The sequence below is a fragment of the Triplophysa rosa genome, linkage group LG3, assembly GCF_024868665.1.
Source record: "Triplophysa rosa linkage group LG3, Trosa_1v2, whole genome shotgun sequence".
NCBI classification, from domain to species: domain Eukaryota; kingdom Metazoa; phylum Chordata; class Actinopteri; order Cypriniformes; family Nemacheilidae; genus Triplophysa; species Triplophysa rosa.
In genome coordinates this window covers 10,371,862-10,397,264 of record NC_079892.1, presented here as the reverse complement: position 1 = coordinate 10,397,264, position 25,403 = coordinate 10,371,862, and the positions used below count along the sequence as shown (strand labels likewise).

At 40.7% G+C, this 25,403-nt stretch overlaps 1 protein-coding gene across 1 annotated transcript; it reads right to left on the bottom strand.

Annotated features, from left to right (window-relative positions):
* Positions 1-590: 590 nt before the first annotated feature.
* On the bottom strand, positions 591-25,023 carry klf13 (Kruppel like factor 13). The gene is made up of 2 exons (XM_057329257.1): positions 24,026-25,023; positions 591-7,388 (listed from the first exon to the last, which is right to left on the bottom strand). The coding sequence occupies exons 1-2, from the start codon at positions 24,474-24,476 to the stop codon at positions 7,063-7,065; spliced, it is 777 nt and encodes a 258-aa protein (XP_057185240.1). The 5' UTR covers positions 24,477-25,023; the 3' UTR covers positions 591-7,062.
* Positions 25,024-25,403: the final 380 nt, after the last annotated feature.

Genomic DNA, 25,403 nt, shown 5'->3' with positions numbered 1-25,403 from the left:
AAGGGTTTGAGAATTTGTGATGCAAAGTACGCTTAGAATGGCTGCATGCCAAATCTTTTGATGTGTGGAGTTGGAGACTGCAGTGCACAGAAGGCTGCCAAAAATACTGTGCGTGTCATCCGTTTGGTATCAGTGTCTGTACAAAAGAGCAATTTTTATCGTTTACAGTTTGATAGATTTGGCTGTCAAATACTTCATGCAACTGACCTTGATGAAACAAAAATATATGTGAATATAATGGAAAATATGATGCAATAGCCTATATTAAATAATACATTTACATAATTTGAAACTAAGTGCGTATATTTTTCAAAATTGTGTATTATTCAGTATTTTGTAATTTTTCTATATATTCAATGATTCAATATATAGACAGTTAATAAATAGAACATATATTTTCTTTGTGCAAGGCAACTCTTCTAGTATTGTGTGACAGTGGTCTAAATCTCTAAATAAAACCCAAAAGGGTTCAGGGACCTAATATAAACATTGCTGCTACATTGCATAAACAGCCTTCTGTATCGCCTAATTCATGTATTTAGTGCACAGTTGCCTGGAAATTAAAAAAACGACATAATCGGAGGCCTTCGTCTTATTTATGAATTTATTCTCAAATGTAAACTTCACTATTTCATGCATACAAGTTAAGACAACATACATTATTTGACAAATTCTTGTTAATTCTCATATTTGCATAGGACATCGTCACAATAATGTCTAACATGTAAAAAATAAAAGGTCATAAAAAGTACAGCAGAGCAACCAGAGACCAGCAACAATAATATCATCTGAAGAATTCAAGGAACTGTACAACTGTAATACTTCACTGTAGTGATTTGGTTGATTGCAAAATAAAAGTGACATTTCGCGGCAGTTTTTTCTGACTGAGGTTATGGAGAGTGAAACTGGCCGTTGCTAAAGAAGAGCTTTTGTACAATGTAGAGAAGTCCCGGGAGACAGGAACTCGGCGGCATGTAATCACTGGAGCAGGCATCACACGGTGTCATTAAAATATATTGTTAAAATACAGACAGATACATAAAATAGGAAGGCATGTCGAGTTCACGCGGCGAACATCTACAGATTAGCATGAGGCGCTTGGTGCCTCACTACGATTCACTATACAACACTTACTGAAATCTCTTAAATGGTAGGTTTGGAAAAGTAGGGATTTAATTTTATTTCATATCAGGAACATCTACGGCGAGAGCCTATTTCACGGATGCCGTGCCTGAAGAGAAACGTTGCATGGAAATTGCAGTGGAAGATGTAAAATGTACTTTTCAGTCTTTCAAATGGCTTTTTCACAGTGTTTCAATTTCAGAGTTGGTTTCGCAGAGCATTTATGGGACTTCATAAGAAATGTTCATGTGAAATGACTTTTAATGATGGTTTTGTCTGACAGACTCTGCCCGAGCGAGTGACGTCGAGTTTAGCTTAACCGTGGAGTTAAATCCCCGTCACGCCATAACACCTGGGCTTCGGAGACAAATGGGCACCCAGGTGCTTTCACAGGAGCGAGTTTGTTCTAACCTAACCACACACCCTGGCAGACAACCAGACTTGTAAAAATGACCACAGCCCTCAAAAGCAGTTAGTGTCTCCCGTGTTGAGCACGAGACTAAACATAAACAACAGTCAAATCTAAGCCACGGCTAAAACCTAAATCCACTTCCACCCTTTGGAAATGAGAGGCATCTATTAGTCAGACCTCAACTAAGTTATGTTTATTAGTCCGTGACATTGTAAATATTCATTTCTAAAGGTGCAGCTTCTTTCAAGCAATTCCTAAAGCGTGTTGACGTCTCTGAAGCTTTGAAAACAAAATCACTGGCATTTGTAAAACTACTTATTGATTCTTTGGAGAAATATCTAACTGCATACGCACAGCGAAAATGCTTTATGGGCGATTCACAAAGAACTTTTCCATCGTTTTTTATGTAAACGCGCTAAACGAACGCGTTTGACCGCTTTTGCGGCCGCCGCGTTTTTAAGACGCCGTGTCAAGTCGAAACTTAAGCGCTGCCCCGCCTGTGTAGGAGCAAAAACGCGTTCTATATGAATCAGGTTTTAGAGAATTAGGGTTATTCAGCTTCAATTACAAGTTTAATCTGGATTTTCTTTTTAAAGCCTAGTTTGAAAAGTTAATGAAGGAAAACAGTATCTTTTTTTAAGGTAAGTAATTAACTTTTCCCTATTGAAACGCTTAAATGTTTCCCAATTCCAACTACTGCAACATTCATGAGTTCATTCGTGAAGCCTTTGGTAACAATAATCAAAATGAGTGCGAGTTTATCGATAATGTTAAAGGTGAGGGCCATTCTACCAAACTATAGGTCATGGCACTACAGTGTTCTTGGCAAAAGCGTCCTAATTCTTCCTTCAGCATCGTTATCAGCAGTCACTGATGTCACTTTGCAGGGGAAGACCATATTTATCTGATAACTAAGCGCACAGACTTGGTAGCCATCTTGTCTTGTCTATTCTCTGAGAGGGTTTTGATTCTGCTTAATTTATCAGAACGTGGCATGGCTGAGTCGTGACAGACCGCGTAGACGATAACCGAAATAAACGTCGAAAGAAATCTACACAACAGAAAAAATAAATGTTAAGTACCGGACAAGAAGAGTCATGTAGTCCATACATCACAGTCAAAAAGACTAATTGTAAAATAAATACATACAAGAAATGAAGCTTTGATGCATTGGTTGGATATAAGCAGCAAATTTATAGGAAACGTAATTGCAATCCTTTGGAATGGTTGAGCTTTTGCTTAACATGGTGAACAGGTTAATGTCCGAGTTTTCACTAATATGCATTTGTTCTGTACTGTACAATGACAAATGTAAAACGTAACTAAAGAAAAACAATATAATCAAAGTACATCAAGATCACGCCAAAATAATCGAAATACTCGCGCATCTAATACAGCACACAACATTCACTCGGCTACATACACTTAAAAATGTACATCACTCATAGAAAACTGTACAAGGTCATTTACGTATCACTGTAGAATTGTCTATAGGTTTGTGGTGAAATAAAGATCCCCTTCTAATGCCTTTGGCACTCATTCACATGCGGTATGTCAAATGTAGGATCAACGCTTTGCCTTGTCTGTGCTAAATTTATTCAGATGCTTGCAGTCGTACACAAAACAAATACATTACTTAATGAGCTGGGATGTTTATGCAATGATTTACTTCAGTATGATGCTTTGCGTGTTGTTAGACCCTGATAATTCATAAAACTATTGTCTATACATGTCCAATTCTTTCAGATATGAATTCCAACAACATTCCCTTCCCCAGCCACATCAAAAAAGAACCATAACCTTCTCGAATTTTAATAGAGGTACGTATAAAATGATACATTATGAACACCGAGGTGGCATTATGTTAAATAACAAAGAAAAATACAAACAAGATGAATGTGTGACTATCTACTCACAATGATGTGGTCTCTATGGTTATGCGATATTGAACAGGAGTATCAGCATTGGGTCTCATGCGATGCATTTGAGACGGGAGGATATTTCCCTCTTTCTTATTTTATATCCCCCCTTACTTCTAAAAAGGAGAGATTACACATCTATATGCTGCTATTGCCAGAGCTCTCTCAACTAGCGCAAGCATTGGCGCAGCAGATAGAAGAGACTTGTGAAACACCAACAACAATATACGCCAATAATAACATAATAAAATAATCAGAAAAATACAACCCAACGCAGACACATTTAATAAATGAATGAGAAATTAATGCAATGTTCCAATGGTTTGTGATTGCTGGGGTTGTGACCTGTCATGACCTTGACATGTTTTCAACTGTTCAATGGTCTTGCGTTTCATTCAAGTAGTATTGATTCAGTGAAAAATACAAACCTAAGAGCGTACATATGTGTTAACCCATACGAACCCAAACTGTGAATGGTTTTACGTTGAGAAAATACATTTCTTCAGTATGTTTCATCAGGAAAATATATATACTTTGTTGCGTATACTTTAACCAGTACCCAAATGTGAGATTTTTGTTGCCTACAGAGTTTACTTAATGGTACCTAACAGGTGCTGGCACCAGTCTTACAGAATTTTAAAACCCTATTGAAGGATTTTAGGTTGGACCGGCCTTTCATTGCCCTTGTAACCTGTGAAACTCTCCACTGACCAGCAGCGGGTTGTATTCACAGATACAATGAAGGGCAATTGAACAGAGCTACTATAAATGGCAATACGATTGAAATTTCTTGCACACACTCAACAGTAAAGCTGAAATTCTAAGGAAGGAATGCGTTTTAAAAACCACCTAGCTAAACTCACCGATCGCTTTAGAGGGGCACCTTGAGGGCGTGTCCGCACGCGGCTCACCGTGCGGTTTTATTGCAGAAACACTGCTGCCGTGGCACTGTTTATTTTGTTTGGGGGTGTTTATTTGACTTGAAAGAACGAAAGAAAGCCGTGATTATGAGGGGCCCCTGGGAGGGGGATCGGGGGGGCTAGGAAGGATAAAGGGGGGACAAGGCCTGGCATTCACAAGCCTCCCCACCTGCTTGTCAGGCCCTGGAGCGCTCGTCCAGCTGGGCAGCTCTGATGCTGGTCATTCTGCATTGGAATTTTAGCGTGGAGAAATAAAAGGGATGAGACTTCAATATGGCTGGTGTTGATTAATGAGCTTATGAATATAAAAAGTGTCACTTTAAGAAGATTGCGTGTATGGGAACATGTGACAGAAAGAAGCAGCGCCACAAAGTTTTCATAGCGGTGCCGGACTTCCTAAAGGGTTCTGTGTGTCTTTCGCCTGAGCGAGCCCGGCTGGGGCTAAAAACGCAAGAGAGATTCTCACAGTGACCCTTCGTCCCCGACTGTAGCAACAATGGACAGTAAGCTGACAGATATGTATGAATATATGTACAAATTTAGTAGTAATGTGAGTTTTTTTTAAAAGCCCCCTTTTAATGAGAGTCAAGTTTGAAAGCAGCTGCTTTTATGGTTCACTGAGGTAATGCATTTAGCGGTCACGCTGACTTAACAGCGAGGCCGCGACAGTAAAAAGAGTGTGTGTGAAGGTTTCCCTGTGCTTGTGGAAAAGCTTGTAAAGTACAGTAATTTCAAAGAAGGAGAAGAGAGAATCTTGTTGCCCAAAGTGCCAAAAAAACACGGATCTGTGAATTCCCTCAATCGCCAACATTCTCACGTCTGACGTGATAACTTATCACAGCCATTGTCTCCGAGCTGCTCATTCGGGCCCTGACTTCCTGTATTATAACCCCCCCTTGGTATGCTGCTTGAATAGCATCCAATCAGACGATGCCATTTTCCATACCGCAATGCATTGTGGGATGCTGTTGGTGGGAGGGGATGGGAAGTTTGCTTCTGAGGGAGCTGACTGGGTGTTTCTTCTGCTCGTGATAAAGCCTCTTAGTCTTTATCTGTCTTGCTATGGGTCAACCCCCTCGTCCCTGCCTCCTGCAGATAGCTGTCTTTGTTCTCAGTGTGGGATGTTTCTGTTCTCACCGCCCATTGTCCCGCTACCTAAACATATACACTTTAGTCCTCACTGAGTTGTAAACCGATATCTAACTAGTGATATTTTAGATGTTGTCACTTCGCTTTTTCGCGTGGCACCCGGTTAGTACACAATGTAAGGACTTAAATGTTTGCTTTAGCTCTCCATCCTTATTTCCCTTTAACTCCCACTCATTCTCGACACATCGAGCGAGTGAGACGAGTGCGTAAAGCTGCACCGTAATAGCTCTCGTCTCCCTGGCTAGTGTGCTATGAATAGCCCTGTGTGGGTTGATGCAGTTTCCTAAGTGGAAGGCCTCTGCAGATGGAGCCGTGCAGAGGGCCAGGGCTTCTGCTGTTACCTGAGAGGATGCCAACATCTCTCCCTCACTACCTCCCTGCTTCCTCTGGGCAAAAGCCTCTCCGTTCTCTCGTTCACACCTTGGCCTTTGGTGCATTTTGCTCATGTGCTTTTTGTCTTACCGCAGCCCAGAAAGTCCGTCTGAATGTGTTGTGTACTGTAGCGAAAAAACCCTGAAGTTGATGAATGTGCTGTTTTTATTGAGGAAACAGCTGCTTTGAAACTTTAGCCTCTGAATTGCGAAGGGGAGTTTTCGTTTAGTCCACTCAGAGAAGTTGAAGCTGTCTGTTCTCCACATCGGGGCGGCTCGTGCATGTAAAGGGGGACCGATCACTACATTCGAGAGGATTCCCTTTGAAACGAGGACCCAGCACGGCTTTGTACAAGGTTTGCTGGTTGAAAATAAAGTTGAGTCATTTCCAGTCTTAATAACAACTATGCCAACCCTTCTTATCTGGTGGGCGGTTCTGCCACTCGTTGACAGATTTACAAAAAAAATCAACAATAAAAAATAAGAGTTGATTTTTAACGACTGTTACAACCTAAAATCCGTTCCCCTGATGTGAAAACCGACCAAAAACAAGAGTGCAAAGTTTCCTTTCGTCCGATTGTAAGGCTGTTTCTTAACTTATGTTTCTCTTCATTCTTTCAAGCTAATGAGGCCATTCCTGAGCAGGGCGCGAAATTCGACCTCTGTCGAATTTCCGAGTAAAGCGATGCTTGTATTGTGCAGTCAACGTGAATATTAAAGGAGAAAAAAACTGTTCTGGATCCTGAGGTGTATGTGTGCCCCCGTCCCTCACCCGTTTTAAATAAAAGAAAGATGAAACGTAGTTTACCTGTCAAACCTTTCAACTTTGTTGTTCACATGAACAGAGCGGCTTCTATATCAAAGAAACAAAACAAAAACGTAAATGGAACAGAGGCCGCGGCCAGAAGCTATAAAAATACAGACATATGGTACATTGTGTAAATATTGCCATGTGGAAAAGGCATTTTCTTTTTTGTGTCGTTTTTCTCTTTTATGGTTTGCACAAGAAAATTGCACTACAAGAAGCAGTTACGTACAGTACAGTACACCACAGCGAGCGAAGGGGGGGCGGTGTTAGCATAGGCGCTAATGCCGCCAGTAATTTTTTAGGGAAGGAAACCAAAAAGCCTGGCGAGACCCTGGCGCTGTGGGCAGAAAGTGCGGTCAGGTTAAGGCGAGTTGGCTGGGCTGAGGGCGGGGCTAAGGGTGGGGCTTGATGCGTCGGAGCGACTGTAATCGCTGAGGGAGCCGGGGCGCGTGCTGCTGGAGACTGTAGCGTTGCCTCCCCCGTGTTGCCTCTTCAGCATGGCCGGCTGGAAGTCGGAGTGGCGGCGTGCGTGCTTCATCAGGTGGTCGCTCCTCATGAATCGCTTGTCGCACAGGGGGCAGCCGAACTTCTTCTCGCCCGTGTGGGTGCGATAGTGCCGTGCCAGCTCGTCGGAGCGAGCGAACTTCTTACTGCAGTCGGGCCAGGTGCAAGGAAAGGGGCGTTCTCCTGTGACAAAAGCAGAACACACAAACGTTAGTGTCTACTCAACTTTTTCGTTATCACAAAGACATAAAACTTGTTTTTCAAAACAGAGATGGGGCAGACACTTTACATTCCTATAGACTGCTGTATCATCTTTAAATAATTATTTGTCATCAATAAATAAGTTGTTAACTTGCATGTTTCGGAACATCTGTCTTTGATTTGTTGAACAAAAATACACTTGCTCCAACAAGAAGGTGTTAAGGAGACCACGTCATAAACACCACCATGTGTCGCTAGCAGTGATAAACAGGGGTGACTACGCCAACTGAACCCAGACTTTTTTTACCCAGCCCTTGTGTGGACAATGAACTCTTTCAGCACCGAAAGCCCTTCTGCGCCCTTTTTTTATTCTACACGGCCCCCTATAAGTTAGTGCAGACATGCCTCGTTGATATAATATGGCCTTTTACACTGATCTAGAACTAGTTTTTTGGTTTCTCATTTCATGGCTGTTTTAAAGATACATGGAAGCAAAAGTTGAACCAAGAACAGTGCACAAAAAAACCCCCAAAAGCACTCAGGGCCCATAAAGCCCCAGAGTCAACCCTGTTACACACTACAAAAGTTAAACCATCACAGACTCAAGAATCAACTCTCAGCTATGACAACACAAACCACGGGGGATGACCTGGACCATTGAAAACCAGGTCACCCAGGGTTCCACGGGTGGCTTTTGGATCTCAAAATGGGCACTTTTGAAACAGACGTGAAAGACCTGATGCTGCACAACTATTTATGAGCTCGCGAGTGGCTAATCCTCTCCTATAGAACCCTACAAAAGTCTGCGAAAAACGTTTTTACAATCGAACAACAGCTCACACATTAAAACCAGAATGCACTGCATTAAAATTTAACCGTACGTTCAACCCCTCTAAGCATTGCATCATGCTAATTGGGAGAATTATGGGAATGCTGGACATGTATCACTTGAGAGGCTACGGGATTTATGGACAAACACATAGATGCTGATGTACTGTTTGTGTTATTGGAACACGTCAAAATAGCTTGCGAAGTTAGCTTAGTTATTCAATTCCCACATCATCACCACCACATGTTGCTGAAGCAGACATAGAGTTTAATTAGGCAGGTTAATAGGCTTTACCACGGTACCCTGCCTCAGCTTGCACACTGACATGAAACTATCAGCACCTCAAAAGCATGGGAAATTACACCCTACCCCGTTCCCCATCAGGCAATAAAAGTAGGCTTTGACACAAATCCACCCAAAGACAGATGGGACCATATATCTCGGTTTGGTTTCTTCACAGTTTCACATGAAACATACAGATGCAGTATACCAATATACCGTGGTACTGCATATATTGAAGTTACATTTCACAGGTTAAATTGCAATAGAAAGATCTGCTTTTCTTATTTCATCAGCTTTTCAATAGACATTTTCACCCTGTTAACGGCCCCCCAAGCAGGTCTCAAACACCCTGTTGAACAATGTATAAGTGAAGTATGTGTGAACTTCAAAATTTTCAATGTCTGAATGGCAAAAGCCAGACATTTCACTCATTACCCAGTTAAATTGAACAGAACAGGCAAAGTACACAGCGATCCAGACAGCTTAATGCCGCTTCCATTGTTTAGCGGCTTCCACTTAAAAAACAACTTCAAATGAACATATACATGATGCCAAATTTAAGTGTGGGACGGCAGCTCTGCTTGGGTCCCTTCCCCCAAGTGTGGTTAGGTTATAAAGGAAATAACAGCAGGCGAAGCAAGTCTAGACTGCCCTTGTCTAAATCTAAGACCTGTCACTGGCTTTCACACAGACCTGCTCCTGACCACGCGCATGCGAAACACCGATGGTAAAACGTACACAGAACCACATGACAACACGTGCAGACTTGAGAATATAGATTATGTATGAATAAGCTTTGTGTGCATAACACCCTCAGACTAAGAGAATATATTTTTCTTTAATTACTATCTGTTAATATATTTATTAAGTTATTCAATTTATTAAATTAAATAGATATTTGATTATAATATAAGCACTTGATTACAATATATGGAAAAATATGATTTAATATATTGAATTATATTTTCTAGTATATTACCATATATTTTTTGTTTCGTAAGGGAATGTCTATGCAGGTTAACCTACATCAGTACACACCCCCACAAACACATCACTCATGCAAACACTTAAACCAAGTAACGCAAATAAACTCTTGAGCTCTCATTCCCACGAAAACACATAATCTGATACTCATTTGCCCCACACATACAAACGTGAAAAATATACAAAACCACAATTTAAGTCATCTGACCCTCAGACGTGACACACCCGTATGAATTAACCTAAGAGGGTCACTGTTGTTTGGCCTTCTTTAAACATCCTCATTCTAGCCATTATTGTGAAGTATAAACATAAATAAAGAAAATCTAACATTAGCTCGGCTCTTAAAGAAACATTTGGGGGTTTAAAGAAACGCTGGATGGGTTGAGATTCCCCCCTAAGGGACGACAGGAGCCAGCCTGTAATTTACAGTCGAATTAATGAATGTTGGAGTCTGTGGGAACCCGAGGTTGTAAATTGTGAATTATAGGTTTAAAAAAAGTGTGACGCTGCACAGCAAAGGTATAAGAGTTGCAATAGCATGAATATTTCACAGGTTAAAACAGAGACACGCAGGGCTGGGTGTCGTGAAGGCGTGACCAGGTGCAGGTCTAACCATTTTGAAGGCTACTTATGTTCTTGGACATAAAGGACTGCCCGATGGCCCGGGGCCAGCATGGGAGATCCTCGGGCCAGTTGAGAGAACTGTCACTTGCCCTATCGGGCCAGTGCTGTATCGTCATGGAAAATTATAATTTGTATGTTTTTAAGACTTTCCTATTTAAATATTCTCAAGAAGATGCAAAAGAGGACTGGATTCGGTTCTCACGTGATGTTTGAGATACGCACGCAACCGGAATGGCGCATCAGACAACACGCACAATACTGAATTGAGTTCTGTTTCATGTCTTCTTACTCTTAATCTGACATATCGATACAAAATTATGCCAATATTACCAAGTATCCTTGTAAAAAGTAATCAATTATGTCTAACGGTAACAAAACGCATGTGGAAACAAAACGCGTGTGTTACATTATACTAGATCCGTGCTTCTCTTAAAGGGGAAGCAGCATAATAAACGTCTCAGTTTTGTTCATCAAACAACAAAGAACGGAGAAAAAAAACACTCACTGCTCTTCACTGATTAAATTAGACTAAAATCAAAAACTTTAGTAAGGTTAAATCAATATCATATTTAATACAGTGAAGACTATAAAGTATTTACATTATTGAATTTCTGTACCTGATAAATACTATTATTAGACCAACCTAAAACACCTGAAATGCACTGAATATTTGAAGAGTTTGGTTCCAAAATGAGAACTCAATTTTTCAAAAATCATGTTTTTTATTATGTTAACTTGTTTTATTGTGTTAGTTAGCTGTATTTTTTGAGTTATTGTGGCTCAAATCAAAACAAACCAACTGCAGTTTGTTTGATATTAATTGGACTGCACAATAAAAAAACAGGATTTTTGATTTTTTTTTAAACGGAGTTATCTCATTTTGGAACCAAACTCTTCATTTGTATGTTTGCTTTATTACATTTATCTGTGCTATTGCACATACTTTGATTACTTGATCTTATTTGATAAAATAATTTACTAAATCTTATTTGTTATGTCTTCAACAATAGTTTACATTTTTAGTTATAGGCTAATAGTTTTTATGGTATCATACCCTTATTTATTGAGATTACATAGGTAAAAAAAATAAAATAATAATAACTAGATATTATTTAATGCTGTTTTGTGGTGGGGCCAGTGAAAATTTTGGCAGAGCCAGTAAAAATTGGAAGCACTTGCCCGACTGGGCCAGTAGAAAAAATCCTTAACGTTGAGCCCTGCTGAACATTTTAGCAATTAACAGAACTGAAGACGGCTGTAGTGCTTCAATATTCTATACTTCTATATGACAGATAAACTGTAAAAAATGGTCAAAAAGGGCAGCTGTGGTTGCCAGAAGTATAAAAAACAGGAAAAATAATATGTTTGTAAAATATACAGGAAACATGAAAAAAAGAAACATCATCAAATGTAAAGAATCACGTAGGGAATTATGGGAAATTCCATTTACTGTTTTTCACTGTAAATGTAATGGTGACTTGTATTTTTAAGTTACTAAAAACAATTTTAACAATATATTTGTGTAAAAATATATGGTAAAATCATACTTTTTACATTTTATTTGATTGTAAAATAATGTAATGTTGTCTTGTGAAATATTTGACAGTTTTGAAAATGTTTACAGTTAATGCACCAACGTGTTTTTACTTTAGCATTTTACATGGTTTTCGTGTTGAAAATTACAGTATAAGGTTGTTTATGCCAGATAACATTCAGTCTTCAATTCTGCACACTTGACTGTGCTAGTCCAGAACACTCCTGAGGCTAATGTGCAGGTAGCTGGTGTGTGAGAAACTGTTACACAAAAACATGATTTCGTAACAAAAGGACATTGCCATCCAAATGCAATGTTCTTAGTCACGGTCACAACAACAAGCCGAACATTTTAAGTGGGGCACATTTCCAAGAATATCATTATGAATGAGGGCACTCGAAGCAGACTTATGTAAGTGCTTGTGTTGTCCAGCGTGTGGCAGTTTCATAACAGACGGCAGTTGTTGCCAGCACGTCAAGATCCTAAAGGGTGACACTGGGGACATTCTGAATACTTCTTATTTTGTTGTTTGGGGAAAACAAGGGCATATTCCATGGTGCAACTGCATCGTGCTGTTCATGCAAATGCAAGAATCTGCCACAAAATATGTAAATCTCAATTCCATGTATTTTTTGCAATGTGGCAAAGGGTTGGCAAATTTTACCGCTCTGTGATCCTACTTATGGGATTTTTCCTCTGTGGTGGTGCAACCAGCACTCCATGAACCCATGTCATTGCAACAAGGGATGGAAATTAGGAGAGGCTTTGGATTCTACCCCCGCAACGGACACAGTGACCCAGTTACCCTTTGCTGCGGTTACATCACAGTAGCTTGTAGAGACATCCCATAGCTAAGGTAGCTGAGCAACTGTATTTCCCTTCAGAGGCGATACCATTATGTTACGAACAGCGGCCTTACATAACTGTTCCCTTTCGGGGCCACTGGGTCAGTAAATAAACTCTCGTCACGAGCACATAAACGCACCACAAACCCACGATTTGATATCACAAAAGGAACAGCTTCAGACTTCCTCGCTGGCCTTTGTGATATATCATTAAGAAACAGGAGAAGGAGGCCTTTTGAGGTAAACGGTCTAAGGTACAGACATCTGATCATGGCACTATCAAGGCAAGACAAGTGCAGACTGAATGCCGATCTGGGAGACTTGGTGTCGGTCACCTGTTCCAACAAGAGCGACCAGCATCTCTGTGTGAACGAGATAACATTCCTCAGGTTTCGTCAACCGTAAGGCCATTTACGCAGGGAGACGTAGGTAGTGATGGAGAAAGCCAGCCGGTGTGAGAGAAAGACAGGGAAGGCCGTAAGACAGGCAAACAGTCATGGAAACAAATCCTAACCGCTGTGGTCTTCTCCAGTCCACACCTTACTACAGTTTTAGCAAACAGACAGCAAACATGATTTTCATATGAAGACTTTGCATTTGCCCTTGTTCATTACATCCCTTACTGACATCACACAATGAACCATATAAAATGGAGGACAAGCCGAGCAAACAGTAGAAACCTTGCACTACATATTTACTTAATTCATTTAGAGCTGTAAAGGTCAGGACCAGTGCAAGCTGATAAAAGTATAAAAGCCATACATTACCAGTCAAATGTTTAAGATGTTTGAAAGTTTACGTTTTGTTGACAATATAATTGTTCCAACATACAAATGTTTAAGTATAAAACTAAAAAAGGCTATGGAATGGATGACTGAATAGATGGTTTCATCGGAAACACACGCCTGGCCCGAAGTTAACTTCCGGTATGTGTTTGGTTATCGGTCTGGCTAGTGGCTAGTAATGTAACAATTTGTTTTATAATAATATTTAATTTATATTCATATTTTATTGTATATTAATCACATTAAATTAAAACTACTCAACAGTTAGTGATTCTTTGCGGAGGTCAACCGGAAGTTAGGTTTGGGCCACATAACATTTGTTTATATTCTTGCCGCTGAAACCGTCTATAATGAAGTTTTAAAGTACAATCAAAATCATTTTTAAGGTTATTACAAAATGTTTTAGGTACAATCAAATTGCCTTTAAAAGTCTATTTAACTTACCATTTTACATTTTGTCCAGTGGTGAGTTGCTGTAACATGTAATAACCTTATATGACTTATATGAACCATATACGGGGTCGAAAGTTTTAGAACACGTGAGTAAAATGCTTCTCATCTTAAAACGTTTTGGTCTGAAGGTGTTTGCTTAAATGTCTGAAATTAGTTTTGTAGACAAAAATATAATTGTGCAAATAAAAAAAAAGTGTCATAATAAACTAAAAGTTTATTTAATAAAAATGTCTCTGAAATGCCTGACTTTGACTAAAAAATGAAAAAAAAAACCAGCTCCGTATAAGAGCTCAGAAAAGATGGCAACTCCTTCAATATTGTTTAAAAGCATCATCTGATTTCTGCAAATTCTATGCAAAAGGAGGCTACACTGAAGATGCTAAAATATATTTTAAAAATGTATCTGGATTTTTTAGTCGCAACAGAATTCTCATAGTACCATTTGTGTTATTCCACAGTTCTGATAAGATTACTGTGTTTTTTCTAAAATGTGGAAAAATATGAATAAGTGAGTAGGCATTTAAAACTTTTGACCTGTAATGTACATGTTCGGAAAAGACTGCCAAACTTTACCTAAATTAATCCGTAATTTGGAATAACCTAAATTAATTACCATAAATTATATAGCATCACCTTATGAAATGTAACACAGTGTTGTCGTTATTGCTATTAACATTTTGCATCTTTTTTAAAGTTGTCCTATTTTTATGTAATTTAACTTTTTTTTATTTCATAAATAAAATTGAATACATTTTTTGGAGAGACAATCTTAAAGACAGGATTAGCACATATTCCTACACTAATATTTAGCCAGATGCACAACAAAAATAAAATAATAAAACATGTCAAACACACCAAGACATGAAGCTTGGAATATCACATGTTACAGACCCAATGTTGCAGATGATGTATATTCTGATTAGATCAGATGTTCTGAATTGGAGCACACCACCTCTCACAGTGTCCTGGCCTCAGGCCTAGCATGCACCCTAAGCGTGCCTGGTACGTTATCCATGGCAAACCATGAGAAATCTGATCTCGAAAACTGCACCACAAATGCAGCTGCAGCACTCACTAGGGTGTAATTTATTCCTGGTGGGTCATGCAGGAGTCTGCCAGCCCAAACTCTCAATGGTCTGGTAATGACAAGACTGCTTTGGAAACGGAGGCAAACTTAGACTGGCTTCTTCTCAATCCCCGTTTCCTAAACCCTAATTTTTGCAAGAAAGTTCTCTGCCCGGTTCAACACAGCAATTTAGTTTTATTTCTTCCTCTTTATCACCAAAGCTGTAAGGATTGCTCAATGACCTCATCGCTACCCCACTGACACAGGGAATTATGGGAGTGGACGCAATCCCATCAGCAACCATGCTGGGAAAGAAATATGGGTCACGCCCTCCATTTGACTATGGTTGCCAAGAAGTGAGTTCATTGTAGACCCAAAAACACACAACTTGAGCCCAAACATAGCTTGGACGTTACAGCCTCGGGCAACTTAGCAAAGGGGAATTATCATCATATCTTAGATGCAACTTAATAAGAAGTGTATGAAGCGTTGACTGCTGACGGACCGAAAACCGTTCCTGTTGGTTTGACCCAGATTACAGAGTGTGGGAATGGAACAGAAAACACAGAAGTACATGTGCGTGTGTTTGTGAAGGAAGGGGTTGAGGGGAGGTTGTCTAACCACACTGACACTCGGTGAGTCAGATCAAGCTTTCGGTGCTGTGTTCGTGCCAGCGCCTTTAAAGAAAGTGAGGATTAATGCTAATGGAGGTGGGTGTATTGGAGACATTACGTATAGGTCAGGTGCAGCGATCGGGCTTTGACCGAACACGTCTGGAGATACGGTGACAAAAGCAACTGTGTTGAATTTATCATCATGTTTTGTCTTTGTTGGAAAATGCTACAAACCACTTGCCTTTCAGTCGCACAGTCTCCTCCCGCTGTTGGGAAATGTGAACAATAGCGTTGGCCTTGTGTCTGACGGGATAGTGTTCGCCATCAGGCGTTTCAATCAAGTCCTCCGAGGCGAGTAGATATAACTCACTCCCCCCAGTCTATACAGCATATGTGTGCACATGGTCTAAGACGTATTATACGAGGAAGCACGAAGCAGCCACAACTACTGCAGATTTATGTTCCATCTCCTTTATTTTCCCACCTTGTGAGAGGAGCGCATTTCCCAGCATTGACCTACTCATCATTTTAACCCTGTAAATGAGCTGGAAAACGGGAAGGCGTGATTATTTTAATCCTGTTAAACAAAGGGAATGAAGACAGCTGTAGTCATAAGCCTGTAAACAGTAACTGGGAAGGGCAGGGCAGGGCAGGTTGTGTTAGGCTGTCATCCATGCCTCCTGTTTACAGACGCGACACGGTAAATCTTAGTACACTAAACTAAATCCAGTATAAACTGGTAAAAGTGCATGGTCTTTAAACAATGCTGGTCTTTAAACAATTTTCCCCTTTCCAAATCCTGATATTTATTACAAAAGGACAAACTGTTCTATCAAACCGAAACATTTCATCAAAGCTACCGAAGTCTCTGTAAACATCATAACATAACACAACCCTTAAGATACTCAAAAGTTTAGCGTCAGTACTTAGACACCATTGACAGCAGTATCTTCCCTCTAATGCGCAATACACAGTGCAACCTTCACCACCCCCCACCCCCCCCCTCCCCGACCACTGACAGTCCACTGAATGGTCCTTTTCATCCCGCAACCACGCCTGGCAGAGCACACAGGCCAGGATCCTCCACATACAGATTTATTGGACAGTAAGGGTCAAACATCTCCCTAGCAAGCGCTAATGTCAATATAAAAGCCTGGGAGGCAACCCGAGGTCTGGCACGCAGTTGAGAACAACCTCTCCCTCTTTTTCTTTCCGTCCCCATCTCAAACACCCAAACACATGCATTGGTGGTGCATCAGAAAAATCCACGAATCAGACTGCCAGCAGATGCAGCTGAGCAAATGACCTACATCAATGCAAAGCTTTGACAACAGATTCCACCCTGTACCCACCCCCACACTCCTGCCTCTGTATATACAGTACGTCCCCACCCACTAACTGCAGAGTTTAGCGCCCCGCGACGAGCTAGCGTGAGACCTTAAGCCGATAGCTCACGCTTCAGGAAGTAAAAAAAATACAGCAGATACCCTCTTTCCTGCCCTGAGAAATCGACACCCGTATGTAGCTAATGTAGAAAAGCAAAGAGCTCCAACTATACAATGCCTCAGCAGTTCACCTTAAGGCCCTACGGGCGGGCGGAGAGGACAGAGGGCAATGGGGGGGGATGGGTTGGGTAGGAACAGACCGGCTTTCATAAGACTCTGCCAAAGCGAACTAAAGTACACATGAGCTCAGCAGAGTATGAGAGGTGCTTATAGGAAGTGGCTGCCTAATACCAACTCCGGTGCATTAACCATGACTGACGTGGTCTAACGTATGGCAAATTCGGAGTTAGCGTGTTGGTTTTTGTGGCAGCTGAAGAATGTATGCTCTTCTTCATAGCACAGAAAAATAAGAGAGCTGTATTCCTGTCAGTGAGGGCTGCTTGAGGAGAGATGGATGACTGCAAAAGGGTGGATGAGTGCATGATGAAACACCCAAGGGGCTTCACCACTTCAACCTATCATATCTGAGAGAGATGCAACAATGCATGCTTTCTACCAGTCACACAGGATGGCAAAAAAAATCAGAAAGAAAGAGACTGTACCAGAACATGGATATAAAGAAACCTAAATCATCTAATTTTACTTCAATTACATACTTTACTTTTTGAGCGTACACATAAACAAAGAGATGAGGTAAACACAGATACACACAGAAAAAAAACATATGATCTCTGCCCAAAATAAAATTATTTCCAATTAGGGAAGCCGGTGCACATCCTGAATGGCAAGTGGGTCAGCCAAACCTGTGCAACCTTGTGCATCATTTCTAACATACATTCAAGGTAGCAGGCCAGGGGTGTGGAATGGAAAATAGTTTTAGTCATGGAGGACAGAATCCCTGTCGTGAAGCCATCACCTCTTCAGTACGCCCAGGCCTGCCCCAGCCGTGGCATTGTGCCCATCACAGGGCAGACGTACCCGAGTCACACCCATCCTGTTAACCCCTTCCACCTGAGCCATGGGCAGGATGATTGCATCTCTAAATAACCCAGCATACAGGAAAGGAAAAAATTGCCTGACAAATCACTTTAATTTTGCATGCATTCGCTATAAACAGGGGGCGTGGAGGTGCTCTAGGAACTCGCTGCCCTAATGTGCGCTTGAACCAGCAGTCCGATCTATTGTTTAGGTTAAAACTTTTGCCAACCTGCAGTTTTTCGGTACATACAATAAATTCTATACCAAGTCCCAGGAGATACAGCAAGGCCTTCAATCCACAATGTAAGACTTTCAAAACAGTTCACAAAACAAAGTAGTAGGTCAACTGTGAAATATGTCATTATGGCTTTTGTTAATGTCTATGTTGACGGTGTTTGAAGCGTATGTATTTATGAGCAACATTTGCGACAGCATGAACTTAAGGTGGTGACCTTGCCCATACGAGTTAGAGGTTTTCCCCCAACAGACATGACTTAAAATGAGATCATTCTTTGTCAACTTAACCACATATGTCATAACACAGGACAATGGGACTACAGAACCAACCTAAAACATGTATTTCCGTTGCTTTATCTAGCATTTTAGAAATGGCCCAATGTAGCTTCTGAAGGATAAGTGTGAGGTGGCCCAACCAGTTTTGTTTTGACAATGTCATAGCATCCTCCCCGACACAGCTTCTTTAGCCAATCTTGCTTGTCAATTTGTGACAAAACTTGTCGTTCTCTACAGCCGAGGACAAGCCGTTTGAGTTGCAGAGGAACCCCACCTCCGCATACTCGCAGGAGATCAGACAAAGCTGTCTGGTAACCTTAGACCCTCAACCTGCTGTGTTCCCCTTCGCTTCACCAACCCAGACAGCACAATGAGCAATTTGTGTAGCGCATTTACCCTCATTTTCAACGTCGTACCGCTCTTCGCATTCGTACTTAACGTCTCAATTCAGGAGAGAATGGGAGGATTACAAAACCTCGGAGGTGATTTCATTTAATCTCCCTTGCACGACATATCATACAAGAGAAAGATCTGAGCCGTGCTATCAATATTCAAGATTCTCTCATGTACTTGGCGTGCTTGATGTGGTAACGTGCCCTTCCACTTTTATGCAGATATTCACAAGTACTAGCGATACAGGAGTATCCCAATCAGGATAATGAGTCTGGTAACTGGGCCCAGATGACATTACAGAGTTGTACAGCAAGCAGATTAGATTATTGGGCGAGGTGGATTAACCCAGAACATGGGGCCGTGTGTACCCGTTCTGATCACGAGGCTCTGTCATGGGTTTGCAGAAGAGTGCAATTTGTAAAGCCAACGAACTTTATTTCAGCCTTTAGGATACTTTAGAACTATTCTGAATTATATGAAAAAGTTTCTGAGAAAATGTTATTCTTGCAACTGTAAACGTGCATATATTTTTCATAATGCATTGTTACAGTGATAAAACAACTGTTAACTTTGAGTTGCATGCTAGGTATTGCATGCAAAACAATTCTAAAGTGAAGGGAACTAAACTTATTAGAAGTCACATGACCCAAAAGGACAAAATGTCTTCTCTGCATACCGAACAGCCAGAACGCGTCACAGCCGTGGCCTTGGCGGCCTATTCAAGTCATGTTACTTCCTCTTTCTGACGTGAAACTTGCAGGTTTCACAAAAATCTTTTTTTTTGTTCCCGGATGGCCCCACACCCATTTCATCTGCATACATGCCTTCAACTGGCTCATGCCTAGTTCCTTTTCTCATCACATGTCAAGTGCAGTCTATTACAATAATGAGAACGTTATAAATTATCGACAGCAAGCATATTGCGCACCATTAAGGTTAACAGCCCACTGAATGCAGCCCAAGCATGTCTTAGATTCTGTCCATCTGTTTATGAGAATGATTAATGAGTCCTTCCTTATCCAGCCACATGTTCTTAAAGTTTAAATTGTTCATTCTTTCTACCTTCTCCAACTTTCCACTGTGTCGTTGTTTTGATATTTTGCACTGCCCTTACACATATGTCAAATATTATGCTAAATATTTCCTAGGCCAAAATCTTATCTTAACATGACTATAAACCGCAGTTAAGTGGAGATCAAAATGAAGGATCCACCCAGACAAAACGTTCACCTGCCAGAACAGCCAGACAGTACAGAAATCGTCCTTTGAAGGTCACTGGAAGGTTATGCCACTAACCTTATCACAGCAGTGTTTCCCCTACCATTACCTTAGGGGGGTGCCCTGCCCCTCTAACGGCACCTCCCGCCACCCTTGAAGGTCAAGTTAATTAAATTTTTTATGTAGCGTTACATCACAAGAGAAGTCATTTAAGGTTACCTTTCCTATATAGCATGTCTATACCTTGTTCTCGTACTAAACAAACTAAATACCATTATGTTATTTATCTTATTTACATGGCGGTAGAGGTGGGCGGAATGGCCAAAAATCTATTTCACGGAATGAGTAATTTTATTTCACGGTAACGATATATTTCATGAAACAATCTCCCATTATAATTCTATATTTTATACCTCATTTTTCTTACATTGATGTAACCAATTTATTTATTACAGTTCATTTAAATGCTCACCATAGTCAAAATGTAGGCAAGTTATGAAAATGTACTAAAGATATCAAATTAAGTTCTGATAGACAACAGTTAGACAACATATATAACAATAAAGTATGAATATGCACAAACAATGAGAGTATATATGACTAGTGTTATAAACTGGTGTTCATGGGGTCTGTACTGTAGGTCTTTATCGCTATTAATAGCATAAACAATCAGTATGTTAAGAGCATTTCATTGTGAATCATGTTTTAATTGGAAATAATATTTAGAATCAGTTCTAGTATGAATGGCATGGAAAGGCTGTTAGTAACTTTGAAAGTACTCCTGCTCATGATATATTTATTTCAGTTGCTACATTTTGTTGTCAGTAGTTTTTTTAAATATTAAAATAGACCACTGGGACTTCGCTTCAGCACCAGAGCCTACAACACATTTTCTCAGTTACCAGACCTTCTATGTTTCATACAGACTGTGGCTATCAGAATATAAAGTAAATGGCCTGATAAAACATTAGATTGATTGATTTAACATTATTTATTGTTAAATCCAATAAAAAAATCCCGCCCCCCCAAGCCGTAAACCTAGGGGAAACACTGCACAGTGAGGGACACGCTTTAACCACAGGTTACCACAGTGCACAAACTTACAATACATAGTCTTTTCTTAAAAAGACATAGCTACAAACTGCCGTACAGCCTAAAATAGTTAGTTTGGCAAACATTTGTGGTCTAAGAGTTAGTGAACAGGGTCAGTTCAGTCTGCAAACAAGTGCTCTTGCAAGGACGTATGAGCTAGTAACGAACGATTGTAAAGTTAAATAAAACATAAAAGGCCCTACGCTGACATGATTATCTTTACTAACCTAACAATGTAACCTTTTAAAGCACAAAAACAAATATTCCTTCCGTTGAAGATTATTACTGAACAACTATTTAAACAACTGCAGTTGCACGTGTGCCGCAGTGCATTTCAAAGCATTAAACCAAGTTGTTTCTTTTTATCGTGACAGTACATCTGCTCCAGCTCCATCATAAAATGCTGCCTTCCTCCAGCAAGCTAGCACATGTGATGTCTAGTCCCACCCCTTCCCCTCAATGTACCCATCGAATGCAAAGGCAAAAAACACAAAGTGCACACGCACGGACTCTGAAAAAGCATTACTAACCTTATTTCGAGGACTACATGCTTTTAACATGCAAAAAGTTGATTTGAATAATAATAAAAACACACATCAACACCTGTTGCATTTTTCAGAAATTGCTAATCAACGTAGCTTGACTAGCATGGCGGCATCTCTCTGGATGCAGAACAAGAGCCCAAGCTTTATCTTACTGTATATGATGTTAAACACATCTGCAACACCATGCACTAAAATATCTGGTCTGGATGTAACCATGTCATGTGCCCAATTTTTGCTGGAGCGAGACAAATGATTAAAAGCAGGGTTCAAACCAAAGCCAGCAGGGAATTCAGGGCGTTGCTGAAGTCAACCGAGGTCTCCAGTACTCTTGGCTCCCCAAAGTTTGTTTTAATAACACTGTGTTCCCCCTTCAGTTCAAAAGTGGTGTGTCTCTGGGAGAAGGATCTATCCTCTCTTTGCTCTATTGGTAGAGACTGATGGAAAATCTGCTGAATGCTTAAAGCAGGCGCTCAGAACGGTGCAGGTTGGCTGAGCCTGGGCTGCTGAACTCAAAAGACCCACATTCTCTGATTACCAAAACAAATGAGATGGAACACTTATTGTTTAACCGAATAGCGACTATAGCGAAACTCTATTGAAGTCTAGCAAACTAGAGAATAACTCAAGTGAAAGAGAGGAAAGTTGCACAAACTAAATCAAATACAGTAAACTGTGCTGTTTATCTACTCTAGATGACTTATTTTGACATGTCAACACAAAAGCACACACATGGAACTCAACTGGAGTCAAATAAACAGTTAGGAGTTTTACAGAACAATATGTCTCAAAGGAGGGTGGTGTGTGGTGTGTGTGTGCTGACATAAACATGTCATTATATATAGGCCTACTGTAAAACGACCAAACCTATTATCAAGCGGAGTAAAATTCAAAGGAACAGCAACTGAGCAGACGACACACCCACCTCGAGTGGGAAACTAGTTCAAAGCTATGTTACACATGATATATGTGATATTCTTTGCATTATTACCCGGCCCAAGAACTCTACATAAAGCTCACTAGATGTTGCTCAAAAGCCTGTAGGCCTAGTTTATCAAATGTGTCAGCTAAGAAGTTAATTAAGCTCTTAAAAAACAAAACAATGTTCTCTAAGCAAGAAATGCAAACAAGACAAGCGTTAAAAAATCAATAAATGCAGAATTGCCACAATGGCAACGTGATGTCTGTGTCTGAATTTTAACCATTATACATATCAGCCCAACATTAGACAAAGAAACTATAAAATAACGTCTTCCAGATAAAATGTACTTAAACACATCTACTTCAGTTTATGTAACCAGAGCGTTTCAGTATTTACACCCTTCTGTGGTTTATCTCTGATGTAAGGCCATAGGTGTCAATACCGTTTTATTTCATCTCTGGGTTTCCTGTCAGGTCTTGCTATTGTCTGGCATTGACAATAAGGTGTGTGTCACACGACCATTCGTATAAAACTGTGGTACAAAACGTGTTATTTTTTCCCCCACCAAAAGTGTCAGTTATAAAGGAGGGAAAGAGTTTTTGAGGTATGCGATGAGGCAGACCGCGGCTCTGAGCTCGTCTGGTCGAGTCTGTTGCTGGCCAGATCAGCTGGCAGTCTGTCTGACGGGGGTGTGGCACATCACAACAAAGAACAGTCAAACCAGCAACCGCAGAAGTCTCACCAACCCCCATCTTTTATTCATGTTACATTTATTTTCATCCCCGCAATACATCTAACGGACTAACGTCAAAAAGTTCAATCGCGCGCGCGTCTGCAGTTTTTTGGGGGGATGGATCAGAGCGCCGCGACCAGTTGACTACGCTGACCGCCAACAACGCATTCTGAAAATATAGACTGGCTTTAATGGGCTATTACATCACGGGGTGCCTTGTTTCATTTGTTTGTCTTTCTCCTAAGCAAAGTCCACGACATAATGTGAGCTGGTTTTATTTTATGTGATGTTATTTAATGCGTAGAGCACTGCGCGCGTCTGTATGCACGAGCACATGTACGCGCATATGTTGTAAATGGATTATTGGGCATGTGTGTGGGGAGTTTGCTGAGGATGAGATATAGGCGAGGCACTGGGGGAGAACTGTTGCCGTTTACCATATAGCTTTGTGGGCGTGACACTATTTACCATGCTACTTACCTCAATGAAATAACACTTCTTTCCTTTAAAACAACCGTTTCAATGCGTAAATATATGTTCTTATATAGGATATCGCGATATTGGATGCGTTTTCCCGCGACACAACAGTTGTCCCATCAACTAAAAGCTTGCGGTACACAATGTGCTGAACTGTACAAACGTGGACACGTCGCGAAAACGGTCAAACATCCGCGTGTCATTCCGTTTTATTTCATTCCCCCGAGTAGATCCAATGTTTACATTTGATATGCGAAACGCAAACACACTTGGCAGGAATGAAAACTGACCTGTATGTGTCCTTAGGTGGGCTTTGAGATGGGACGATTTGCCATAAACTTTTTCGCAACCTGAATAGTGGCATTTGTGCTTTTTCTGCGGGGGTTCTTGCTCAATTCGACCCCTAAATCGTTTGCTTCTTTGTTTAAGTGAAGAGTCGGCGGTGATGGTGGTGGTAGGTGTGGCAGAGTTCCCATCATCTCTGGTCAGGGCTGGTGTTGGTGTCGCGCTCTCTTCCTTTATTTTTGCCTGCTCGGCAAAATTGGCGGGGGTCTGCTGATTAAAATCCGCCAAAATCCTAGCCACCACAAAGAGAGAAGCGTTGTCTTTCAGGTGCTCCTTGGTGTCTTCGTTTCTCTGTGTAGCCGCAGTTTCGGGCTTGATCTCTCTATTCCCTTTTGGAGCGTGAACAATTGCTTGGCTGGACATTGACACAAGGCACTCTGCTGCGAAGTGATCCATTTCGTTGAAAAAAGAAAAAATGCCCCAATGTTTCTTTATGACATTCAGACCCAAAGACACCAGACCATTCAACTCAGTATATCCCTTTGTGTGATGCTGAAGAGGTAGCTCTCACAAGCAAACTCACTTTGCACTACTCTTACCGGCTTTTCAGCAACACTGACATCCTGCGCGCAATTCATGCGAGATCGAGCCGTGAACGCGCAACGCCGACTGCTTTCTTTCTCTAGAGATAAGTTTCCGGTGATGAGAGCGTTGAAAACTTGTCTTGATTCAATATGAAAACTCCCATCGTGGCTGTACTCCTCACAACGTTAAAGTGACAGTATGCCGTGCGCCGATTAGAGCTGATTGTATCCATGCTGGGGGCGTGTCGGCCGGTAGCGTTTGGCAACGTCGTCAGAGCGGGCGCGCGATCATTGGATGGCGACGTGTCCCTCCGTGCTCTACCTTACTTGCCCCAAAAACTTTAACAAATGACCAGAGAAAGTTTAGTAAGTACATGGATGCAGAAAGAACCTTTATTTTAATATAGATGTGAGGATTTAATTTAATGAAAAGCAGTATATGCTGCGTTTTGTTAAGTATTGACGTCAATACAATGCATGTGATGTATACATTTGATCTGTGCTATATACTGATATATGAATGTATACCTTGAATGCACTGTAAGTAGTTTCAAATAAAGTCATATCTCAAATGAACGCATCGAATTTATGTAAATATTTTCGGGCCTTGTTTTAATATATTGCATAATACATACAATTTCTCTAAAAAAAAAAACAGGTTAGTCTCAGTGATGCACTGGTTTATGTATTCTGTTACAGAGACTCATACTCATGTACAATAAAATCTCTTTCACATGACAGACCTCTGAACCTGTAGTTCACTCTTTTTCACAATTGCATATTAAATTTACTCATACTG

Excerpts from the sequence above, each read along its gene's own strand:
- klf13 (XM_057329257.1), bottom strand. The coding sequence starts at position 24,476 with ATGGATCACTTCGCAGCAGAGTGCCTTGTGTCAATGTCCAGCCAAGCA. Across the intron at positions 7,389-24,025 it reads CCACCTAAGGACACATACAG|GAGAACGCCCCTTTCCTTGC; the intron begins GTCAGTTTTCAT and ends CTTTTGTCACAG.